Here is an 11,796-nt window from a genome sequence, read left to right as displayed (position 1 = left end):
ATAGAAAGCTGCTTGTTATGCAGTGCATTTCGGGCAAATTAGGTCAGTTTTTCCCCAGGATGCGACCCACACCAGCCGACTAACACCCAGGTACCCATTTTATACTGATGTGTGAACAAGGACAGCAGGTGTCTTATGGAAACACGTCCCTAATGTTTTCCAGCCGTACCGGAGATTGGAACTCTGGACCTCAGTGTGTGAGCTGAGTGCGCCAGCGATCGAACGAGTTTAGGGTGAGTAGATGGTTTTTGAGAAGTCTTAAATTGATCTTCAGACCGGGTTACTTTAGTATTTAAAGGTAATGACTTCCAAATTTTGGGGCCCTTTATGTGCATAGAGTTCTTACATAGTGTGATGTGGACAAGGGGTACATCAAAAAGTGATCTGTGTCTTGTGTTATGGTTGTGCGTCCTAATAAGGTTGGTAAGGAGAAGTTTGAGTGGAGGGTTTATGTTTGAGTGTAGGGTTCTATGTATGTAATAGGCACAATAAGTATGGATGTTCTTTACGGTGAGTAGTTTTAGACTTGAATATTGGTGGAGTATGCTGCCTGGAGTGGGAATTTGTTATTCTGACCGCAGCCTTTTGCTGGGTTATTAGTGGTCTTAGGTGATTTAATGTTAATCCCCATGCACAAATTCCATAGATGAGATAAGGGTAGATGAGTGAATGATACAGTGCAAGGAGAGCTGATTGTGGAACATAGTACCGTATCTTTGATAGTATGCCTACTGTTTTAGAGATTTTCTTGGAAATTTGTTGTATATGAGTCTGGAATTTAAAACTACTTGTCAAGGTCGATTCCTAGAAATTTTCCCTCTGTGCGTCTTGTGATGGGTGATCCGTTTAGCACTATGTTAAGTGGAACATTTGTGGCTCTGTTTTCAAACTGAATGAAATAGGTTTTGTCAGTATTGAGTGTAAGCTTGTTAGTCATCATCCAGGTAGATATTTTCTGCAATTCAGCATTAACAGTGTTAGCCAGTATGACTGGGTTTGGGTGAGGGAAGACGTATGTTGTGTCATCTGCAAATAATATTGGTTTGAATAGTTGTGATGCATTCGGTAGGTCATTGATGCAAATGAGAAATAGGAGAGGGCCAAGGACACTTCCTTGTGGGACCCCAACTATAATTGGTTGTGTGGAAGAGTTAGCTCCATTTGTGTACACATATTGGCTTCTGTTTCTAAGGTATGACTTTAGGTAGTTGGGGGAGTGCCCTCTTATACCATAGTGTGTTAATTTAATGTGCAGCAAATCATGGTTGACTGTATCAAAAACTTTACATAAATCAATAAAGATTCCCAGCGGGATTTCTTTCTTCTCGAGAGCGGTGTATATTAGTTCTAGCATGTGTACAATAGCATCATTTGTGCTTTTATTAGTCCTGAATCCAAACTGAGAGGGTTTGAGTATGTCTTGAGAGACGAGGTAGGAATAGATCTGCCTATGAATTAATTTTTCAAAAATTTTAGAGAGCAGAGGTAAGTTAGATATTGGTCTATAGTTATTCAAGTCTGTTTGATCTCCTCCTTTGTGGATCGGGGTGACCCTCGCTATTTTGAGAATTGATGGGAAGGTGGAGGATTCGATGGATTTGTTAGTGTTGCAATATTTGGTAACAATACTTGAGAAGCTTTTTTGTACATAAAAGGTGGTAAGTTATTTATGTCCCCTGCCTTGTTTTTAAGGGTGTTGATGAGCGAGACTTCTGTTGGGTTGGTTGGGACTAGGAATAGTGTATTCGGGTAGGTACCTGTGAGGTAGTCTGATAGATGGGTGTTTGAGCTTGGGATTTTGCTCGCTAGATTCTTTCCTATGGTGGAGAAGAAAATATTGAGTCTGCTGTTTCAGTTGGTGGGAGTAAGGGTTCGTCTGATTTTGTTAATTTGATTGTTTTGTTTTTGGTAAATGTTTGACTGTGGTACTCTGCAGATGTTTATGACTGCGAGGGTTTTTTTCAGGCCTTCTGATTTAAATTTAGCTGTTACATATTCTCCATGTTCGTCCCTTTTGCAAGAATTATTGATACATTCAAGTTGATTTGAGTAGTATATAGACGTTCCATCCCCTTGCTGGTCTGTCCTACAGTTGTGTATGGCTGTATAACCAGAATTGGCATAGACATCTGAAGTACCAGGTTTTTGCGAGTGTGATAACTGACATACTGGTATGCAGGGAATAGTTGAGTAATGCTGTGAGGTCATCGTAATGTTTGCTCAAACATCTGACATTGTAATTAAAGATAGTTATGTTACTGTTGGTTCTGAGTAATATCTTTGCTTGGTCTGCTGTATAATAAATACAGTTGCTGGTCGATGCGTGTAAGTCAATTAATAAAAGGTTGATATCAGAATCAATGTTTGTAATCATATGATTGTGATTCTGCAATTAGACTTTTGAACAAAGTATTATGTTAGACTTAATATTATGAAATTAAACTTATTTATCTTACTAGCTAATGGATTGTTTTAAGAAGTTTTTAAAGCAAAAAATTTTTTTAAAGAGATGCTTTTAGCTGTTAATATGATAAAATTTTATAATTTAATATTGAACTGTTGTATTAATACTGAACACAATTAAAATTAATAGTCTGCAGGTAATGATAGTCAAAAGAGAAAATAAAGAAACAAAATTTAATACTAGTTATAGATTAAAATAAGTAATTCTATATTACAAGGATATTGCTAACTCATATTATAACACAAGTTTGACAGTACAAACTTACACTCGTTATTTGTTCTATAATAATAGTTTATAATGGTAAGCAAGTAATGGTAAATTAAAAAAAAATAAAAAGAGGGTTAGTTAAAAATTTCTGTAGTAGAATTATGATGATAAAATATTGCACTTGGTGTATTATAAGGTTATATAGACGTGAGGCAAAAAATTGATTTTAAAACTATAATACAGAAAATATAACACTTAAGTATCTGCTGCCGTCAAATGTTTGAACTTATAAGGTATCCGGAATGTACGAGCGTATTATAAAATATATAGACGTAGTTTTTCATCTCTGGAATGTAACGTGTAATGTGAATCTATGGACGTGACACGTCAAAATTAATTATTAAAAGCACATGCGCTAAACCCGTACCTCCACCATCATAATGGAGGTATAAGTGGTACGAGTTAGGGGAGCCGAGTGCTAGCTAGAGTCGAGTGCTAGCAAGAGTCGAGTGCTAGCTAGAGTCGAGTGCTAGCAAGAGTGGAGTGCTAGCTAGAGTCGAGTGCTAGCTAGAGTCGAGTGCTAGCAAGAGTCGAGTGCTAGCTAGAGTCGAGTGCTAGCTAGAGTCGAGTGCTAGCAAGAGTCGAGTGCTAGCTAGAGTCGAGTGCTAACTAGAGTCGAGTGCTAGCAAGAGTCGAGTGATAGCTAGAGTCGAGTGCTAGCTAGAGTCGAGTGCTAGCTAGAGTCGAGTGCTAGCTAGAGTCGAGTGCTAGCTAGAGTCGAGTGCTAGCTAGAGTCGAGTGCTAGCTAGAGTCGAGTGCTAGCAAGAGTCGAGTGCTAGCTAGAGTCGAGTGCTAGCAAGAGTCGAGTGCTAGCTAGAGTCGAGTGCTAGCTAGAGTCGAGTGCTAGCAAGAGTCGAGTGCTAGCTAGAGTCGAGTGCTAGCTAGAGTCGAGTGCTAGCTAGAGTCGAGTGTTAGCTAGAGTCGAGTGCTAGCTAGAGTCGAGTGCTAGCTAGAGTCGAGTGCTAGCTAGAGTCGAGTGCTAGCTAGAGTCGAGTGCTAGCAAGAGTCGAGTGCTAGCTAGAGTCGAGTGCTAGCTAGAGTCGAGTGCTAGCTAGAGTCGAGTGCTAGCAAGAGTCGAGTGCTAGCAAGATTCGAGTGCTACCAAGAGTTGAGTGCTAGCAAGAGTCGAGTGTTAGCAAGAGTCGAGTGCTAGCAAGAGTTGAGTGCTACCAAGAGTCGAGTGCTAGCAAGAGTCGAGTGCTAGCAAGAGTCGAGTGCTAGCAAGAGTCGAATGTTAGCAAGAGTCGAGTGCTACCAAGAGTCGAGTGCTAGCAAGAGTCGAGTGCTAGCAAGAGTCGAGTGCTAGCAAGAGTCGAATGTTAGCAAGAGTCGAGTGCTAGCAAGAGTCGAATGTTAGCAAGAGTCGAGTGCTACCAAGAGTCGAATGTTAGTAAGAGTCGAGTGCTACCAAGAGTCGAGTGCTAGCAAGAGTCGAGTGCTAGCAAGAGTCGAGTGCTAGCAAGAGTCGAGTGCTAGCAAGAGTCGAGTGCTAGCAAGAGTCGAATGTTAGCAAGAGTCGAGTGCTACCAAGAGTCGAATGTTAGCAAGAGTCGAGTGCTACCAAGAGTCGAGCGCTAGCAAGAGTCGAGTGCTAGCAAGAGTCGAGTGCTAGCAAGAGTCGAGTGCTACCAAGAGTCGAATGTTAGCAAGAGTCGAGTGCTACCAAGAGTCGAGTGCTAGCAAGTCGAGTGCTAGCAAGTCGAGTGCTAGCAAGAGTCGAATGTTAGCAAGAGTCGATTGCTACCAAGAGTCGAATGTTAGCAAGAGTCGAGTGGTAGCAAGAGTCGAGTGGTAGCAAGAGTCGAGTGCTAGCAAGAGTCGAGTGCTAGCAAGAGTCGATTGCTACCAAGAGTCGAATGTTAGCAAGAGTCGAGTGCTACCAAGAGTCGAGTGCTAGCAAGAGTCGAGTGCTACCAAGAGTCGAGTGCTAGCAAGAGTCGAGTGCTAGCAAGAGTCGAGTGCTAGCAAGAGTCGAATGCTAGCAAGAGTCGAATGTTAGCAAGAGTCAAGTGCTAGCAAGAGTCGAGTGCTAGCAAGTCGAGTGCTAGCAAGAGTCGAATGTTAGCAAGAGTCGATTGCTACCAAGAGTTGAATGTTAGCAAGAGTCGAGTGCTACCAAGAGTCGAGTGCTAGCAAGAGTCGAGTGCTAGCAAGAGTCGGGTGCTAGCAAGAGTCGAATGTTAGCAAGAGTCGAGTGCTAGCAAGAGTCGAGTGCTAGCAAGAGTCGAATGCTAGCAAGAGTCGAATGTTAGCAAGAGTCGAGTGCTACCAAGAGTCGAGTGCTACCAAGAGTCGAGTGCTAGCAAGAGTCGAATGTTAGCAAGAGTCGAGTGCTACCAAGAGTCGAGTGCTAGCAAGAGTCGAATGTTAGCAAGAGTCGAGTGCTACCAAGAGTCGAATGTTAGCAAGAGTCGAGTGCTAGCAAGAGTAGAATGTTAGCAAGAGTAGAGTGCTAGCAAGAGTCGAGTGCTAGCAAGAATCGAATGTTAGCAGGAGTCGAGTGCTAGCAAGAGTCGAATGTTAGCAAGAATCGAGTGCTACCAAGAGTCGAGTGCTAGCAAGAGTCGAATGTTAGCAAGAGTCGGGTGCTAGCAAGAGTCGAATGTTAGCAAGAGTCGAGTGCTACCAAGAGTCGAGTGCTAGCAAGAGTCGAATGTTAGCAAGAGTCGAGTGCTACCAAGAGTCGAGTGCTACCAAGAGTCGAATGTTAGCAAGAGTCGAGTGCTACCAAGAGTCGAGTGCTACCAAGAGTCGAATGTTAGCAAGAGTCGAGTGCTACCGAGTCGAGTGCTAGCAAGAGTCGAGTGCTAGCAAGAGACGAATGTTAGCAAGAGTCGAGTGCTAGCAAGAGTCGAGTGCTAGCAAGAGTCGAATGTCAGCAAGAGTCGAGTGCTAGCATGAGTCAAATGTTAGCAAGAGTCAAGTAATAGCAAGAGTCGAGTGCTAGCAAGAGTCGAATTTTAGCAAGAATCGAGTGCTAGCAAGAGTCGAATGGCAGCAAGAGTCGAGTGCTAGCAAGAGTCGAGTGCTAGCAATAGTCGAGTATTAGTAAGAGTCGAGTGCTAGCAAGAGTCGAGTGCTAGCAAGAGTCGAATGTTAGCAAGAGTCGAATGTTAGCAAGAGTCGAGTGCTAGCAAGAGTCGAGTGCTAGCAAGAGTCGAATGTTAGCAAGAGTCGAGTGCTAGCAAGAGTCGAGTGCTAGCAAGAGTCGAATGTCAGCAAGAGTCGAGTGCTAGCATGAGTCAAATGTTAGCAAGAGTCGAGTAATAGCAAGAGTCGAGTGCTAGCAAGAGTCGAATTTTAGCAAGAATCGAGTGCTAGCAAGAGTCGAATGGCAGCAAGAGTCGAGTGCTAGCAAGAGTCGAGTGCTAGCAAGTGTCGAATGTTAGGAAGAGTCGAGTAATAGCAAGCGTCGAGTAATAGCAAGAGTCGAGTAATAGCAAGAGTCGAGTGCTAGCAAGAGTCGAATTTTAGCAAGAATCGAGTGCTAGCAAGAGTCGAATGGTAGCAAGAGTCGAGTGCTAGCAAGAGTCGAGTGCTAGCAAGAGTCGAGCAGATGGTGCTAAGGGCATCGGATTTTTTTTTCTAATCACACTTGGGTTAATATAAAATAGGAACGATCGCTGGTGTGGGTCCTGCAGGGTAATGTTGATGAGAGGATTTCAATATTAAGAAATGAGTCAATTATATAATAGTGCACAGAGTGCTAGCAAGAGTCGAGTGCTAGCAAGAGTCGAATGTTAGCAAGAGTCGAGTGCTAGCAAGAGTCGAGTGCTAGCAAGAGTCGAGTGCTAGCAAGAGTCGAATGTTAGCAAGAGTCGAGTGCTAGCAAGAGTCGAGTGCTAGCAAGAGTCGAGTGCTAGCAAGAGTCGAGCAGATGGTGCTAAGGGCATCGAATTTTTTTTTAATCACACTTGGGTTAATATAAAATAGGAACGATCGCTGGTGTGGGTCCTGCAGGGTAATGTTGATGAGAGGATTTCAATATTAAGAAATGAGTCAATTATATAATAGTGCACAGCTCAACTGCTTCGCTGTTTTTATTGACGTGACATAGCCATGTACTATTTCTGTGTCCTGTTCATTCAGTGCAATGTAAAAGTATACCTCTGCTCTTAAAGCATAATAGAAATAAGTATAAGAATCACGAGCACAAGATAATTTTTCATAGTTTACCTTTACGTTTTCTGTGGCAGCGTCGAACTCGTTAGAAACAGAGAAAACTGAGATGCCGCTGTCCAACGTGGTGGCTGAACTTCTGGGCCGGGATGAACTCTTATCCTCAGCCAACAAGTCTTCCTCCACTTCTTCCTCCTCCACCTCATCTTCCTCATAATAATACTCCTCTGACTTGTCCTCCTCATCAAAATCGTCTTCAGGGTCGGAGTGGAACTCGTGTGTGTGGCCGGGTCGGGAACGCCTCGACACTGCGGACAATGGAGGGATGAAACTGCGTGCCGATCCTGAAACAACCATTAATGGGTTAAATTCAAGTGTTTTTACACACTTATGTTTTAAATTCTACAATGACTACGTTACGGAAATTGTTGTAAGGATACAGTGGTAAGAAAAATATGAAAATAAAGTGAAACAATGGTTCAACACATACACACTGACACACACACACACACACACACACACACACACACACACACACACACACACACACACACACACACACACACACACACACACACACACACACACAGAGTTTACATTAATCACTGTTTTGGTGATTAAATTAGTATTCTTGACATTTGATGGAAATGTTATATGCTGTCTTAATGTACTTTCTGTATACCTGGAGTTTACCTGGAGAGTTCCGGGGGTCAACGCCCCCGCGGCCCGGTCTGTGACCAGGCCTCCTGGTGGATCAGAGCCTGATCAACCAGGCTGTTGCTGCTGGCTGCACGCAAACCAACATACGAGCCACAGCCCGGCTGATCAGGAACTGACTTTAGGTGCTTGTCCAGTGCCAGCTTGAAGACTGCCAGGGGTCTGTTGGTAATCCCCCTTTTGTATGCTGGGAGGCAGTTGAACAGTCTCGGGCCCCTGACACTTATTGTATGGTCTCTTAACGTGCTAGTGACACCCCTGCTTTTCATTGGGGGGATGTTGCATCGTCTGCCAAGTCTTTTGCTTTCGTAGTGAGTGATTTTCGTGTGCAAGTTCGGTACTAGTCCCTCTAGGATTTTCCAGGTGTATATAATCAGGTATCTCTCCCTCCTACGTTCCAGGGAATACAGGTTCAGGAACCTCAAGCGCTCCCAGTAATTTAGGTGTTTTATCTCCGTTATGCGCGCCGTGAAGGTTCTCTGTACATTTTCTAGGTCGGCAATTTCACCTGCCTTGAAAGGTGCTGTTAGTGTGCAGCAATATTCCAGCCTAGATAGAACAAGTGACCTGAAGAGTGTCATCATGGGCTTAGCCTCCCTAGTTCTGAAGGTTCTCATTATCCATCCTGTCATTTTTCTAGCAGATGCGATTGATACAATGTTATGGTCCTTGAAGGTGAGATCCTCCGACATGATCACTCCCAGGTCTTTGACGTTGATGTTTCGCTCTATTTTGTGGCCAGAATTTGTTTTGTACTCTGATGAAGATTTAATTTCCTCGTGTTTACCATATCTGAGTAATTTAAATTTCTCATCGTTGAACTTCATATTGTTTTCTGCAGCCCACTGAAAGATTTGGTTGATGTCCGCCTGGAGCCTTGCAGTGTCTGCAATGGAAGACACTGTCATGCAGCTTCGGGTGTCATCTGCAAAGGAAGACACGGTGCTGTGGCTGACATCCTTGTCTGTGTCGGATATGAGGATGAGGAACAAGATGGGAGCGAGTACTGTGCCTTGTGGAACAGAGCTTTTCACCGTAGCTGCCTCGGACTTTACTCTGTTGACGACTACTCTCTGTGTTCTGTTAGTGAGGAAATTATAGATCCATCGACCGACTTTTCCTGTTATTCCTTTAGCACGCATTTTGTGCGCTATTACACCATGGTCACACTTGTCGAAGGCTTTTGCAAAGTCTGTATATATTACATCTGCATTCTTTTTGTCTTTTGTCATCATCATTGTCCTCATCATCCTGCCAGCAATGGGTTAGCCGAACGAACCAATAATAAGTACTTGATGTCCCGAGAGCCACTATCAACCCCAATAGTGAAACTTGGGATGAAGTCATACCAGATGTTCAATGTGCCATAAATTCTGCTTACAATGCTTCCATAGGTGATACTCCACATTATGCATTGTATGGTGTAGACAAGCGTTTACCCTATGAGTTGTTATATTCCACTCCGAAACCTAATTACAACCCTGATGATTTCGTAGCAACTCGTACAAGCATGGCTCAAAGTGTTTTTAGAAGAATCCGTGAAACACTTCATAAATCAACAGCAGAATTTATTAGAGTAACTAATAGCCGTGCTAAGCCATCAAAAGTCAAAGTAGGTTCGAGAGTAATGCTGACAAATTTCAACAAAACATCCGCAATGCGTAAGCTCGATCAAAAGTTTGTTATCCAAAAATACAATATCACATTTCAAGTATTATCTTAATGATGTGTGTGTGTGTGTGTGTGTGTGTGTGTACTCACCTAGTTGAGGTTGCATGGGTCGAGTCCAAGCTCCTGGAGGTTACCTGGAGGTTATTCCGGGGATCAACGCCCCCGGGGCTCGGTCCATGACCAGGCCTCCCGATGGATCAGGGCCTGATCAACTAGGCTGTTACTGCTGGCCGCACGCAGTCCAATGTACGAGCCACAGCCCGGCTGATCCGGCACTGACTTTAGGTATCTGTCCAGCTCTCTCTTGAAGGCAGCCAGGGGTTTATTGGCAATTCCCCTAATGCTTGATGGGAGGCTGTTGAACAGTCTTGGGCCCCGGACACTTATGGTGTTTTCCCTTAGTGTACCAATGGCGCCCCTACTTTTAACTGGGGGCATTTTGCATCGCCTGCCCAGTCATTTACTTTCGTAGGGAGTGATTTCTGTGTGCAGATTTGGGACCATTCCTTCCAGGATTTTCCAAGTGTAGATTATGATATATCTCTCCCTCCTGCGTTCCAACGAGTACAAGTCAAGTGCTTCCAAGCGTTCCCAGTAGCTAAGGTGCTTGGCAGAGCTTATACGTGCAGTAAAGGATCTCTGTACACTCTCTAGATCTGCGATTTCACCTGCTTTGAATGGAGATCTTAATGTACAGCAATATTCCAGCCTAGAGAGAACAAGTGATTTGAAAAGGATCATCATTGGCTTGGCATCTCTCGTTTGGAACATTCTCATTATCCATCCTATCATTTTCTTTGCACGTGCGATCGTGGCACTGTTGTGAACCTTGAAAGTGAGATCCTCAGAGATTACTAATCCCAGGTCCCTTACATTATTTTTCCGCTCTATTGTATGGCCAGAGTTTGTAGTATACTCTGCTCTAGTTATTATCTCCTCCAGTTTTCCATAACGGAGTAGTTGGAATTTGTTCTCATTGAACATCATATTGTTTACCGTTGTCCACTGGAAAACTTTGTTTATATCTTCTTGGAGGTTAACCGCGTCCTCAGCAGATGACAGCCTCATGCAGATCCTAGTATCATCCGCAAAGGATGACATGGTGCTGTGATGTATATCTCTGTCTATGTCTGATATGAGGATGAGGAATAAGATGGGGAAGAGTACTGTGCCTTGTGGAACAAAGCTCTTCACTATGGCAGCCTCCGATTTAACTCTGTTGACCACTACTCTTTGTGTTCGGTTTGTTAGGAAGTTGAAGATCCATCTCCCCACTTTCCCAGTTATTCCTTTAGCACGTATTTTGTGCGCTATTACGCCATGATGGCATTTGTCAAATGATTTTGCAAAGTCTGTGTATATTACATCTGCATTCTGATTTTCTTCCAGTGCATCCAAGGCCATATCATAGTGATCCAGTAGTTGTGAGAGGCAGGAGCGACCTGCCCTGAACCCATGTTGCCCTGGATTGTGCAGATTTTGGGAATCCAGGTGGTTTGCAATCCTGCTTCTTAGCACTCTTTCTTAGCACTCTTAGCTCCTGGCCCCGCATCTTCACTGGTCGCTACTAGGTCACTCTCCCTGAACCGTGAGCTTTATCATACCTCTGCTTAAAGCTATGTATGAATCCTGCCTCCACTACATCGCTCCCCAAACTATTCCACTTCCTGACTATTCTGTAGCTGAAGAAATACTTCCTAATATCCCTGTGATTCATCTGTGTCTTCAACTTCCAACTGTGTCCCCTTGTTCCTGTGTCCCATCTCTGGAACATCCTGTCTTTGTCCACCTTGTCAATTCCTCTCAGTATTTTGTATGTCGTTATCATGTTCCCCCTATCTCTCCTGTCTTCCAGTTTCGTCAGGTCGATTTCCCTTAACCTCTCCTCGTAGGACATACCTCTTAGCTCTGGAACTAGTCTTGTTGCAAACCTTTGCACTTTCTCTAGTTTCTTTACGTGCTTGGCTAGGTGTGGGTTCCAGACTGGTGCCGCATACTCCAATATGGGAAAGACGTAGACGGTGTACAGGGTCCTGAACGATTCCTTATTAAGATGTCGGAATTCTGTTCTGAGGTTTGCTAGGCGCCCATATGCTGCAGCCGTTATTTGGTTGATGTGCACTTCAGGAGATGTGCCTGGTGTTATACTCACCCCAAGATCTTTTTCTTTGAGTGAGGTTTGTGGTCTCTGGCCCCCTAGACTGTACTCCGTCTGCGGTCTTCTTTGCCCTTCCCCAGTCTTCATGACTTTGCACTTGGTGGGGTTGAACTCCAGGAGCCAGTTGCTGGACCAGGTCTGCAGCATGTCCAGATCCCTTTGTAGTTCTGCCTGGTCTTTGATCGAATGAATTCTTCTCCTCAACCTCACGTCATCTGCAAACAGGGACACTTCGGAGTCTATTCCTGCCGTCATGTCGTTCACAAATACCAGAAAAAGCACTGGACCCAGGACTGACCCCTGTGGGACCCTGCTGGTCACAGGTGCCCACTCTGACACCTCGCCACGCACCATGACTCGCTGCTGTCTTCCTGACAAGTATTCCCTGATCCATTGTAGT

The 11,796-nt window shown here is 44.1% G+C and overlaps 1 protein-coding gene across 4 annotated transcripts in view; it reads right to left on the bottom strand.

Moving 5' to 3' along the window:
• The window catches only part of LOC128685596 (TOG array regulator of axonemal microtubules protein 1), a 398,406-nt gene that overhangs the window by 202,358 nt on the left and 184,252 nt on the right, over nucleotides 1–11,796 (bottom strand). For 2 of the 4 annotated variants that reach the window (XM_070087883.1, XM_070087885.1), the window contains one exon: nucleotides 6,908–7,194. In XM_070087883.1, the coding sequence (XP_069943984.1) occupies nucleotides 6,908–7,194 (287 nt within the window). The remainder of the gene's footprint in view (nucleotides 1–6,907; nucleotides 7,195–11,796) is intronic. The other 2 variants (XM_070087884.1, XM_070087886.1) reach the window with 1 other exon arrangement.

Source organism: Cherax quadricarinatus, chromosome 23 (assembly GCF_038502225.1).
Source record: "Cherax quadricarinatus isolate ZL_2023a chromosome 23, ASM3850222v1, whole genome shotgun sequence".
Classification (NCBI taxonomy): Eukaryota; Metazoa; Arthropoda; class Malacostraca; order Decapoda; family Parastacidae; genus Cherax; species Cherax quadricarinatus.
This window is presented reverse-complemented; position numbering and strand designations above follow the sequence as displayed.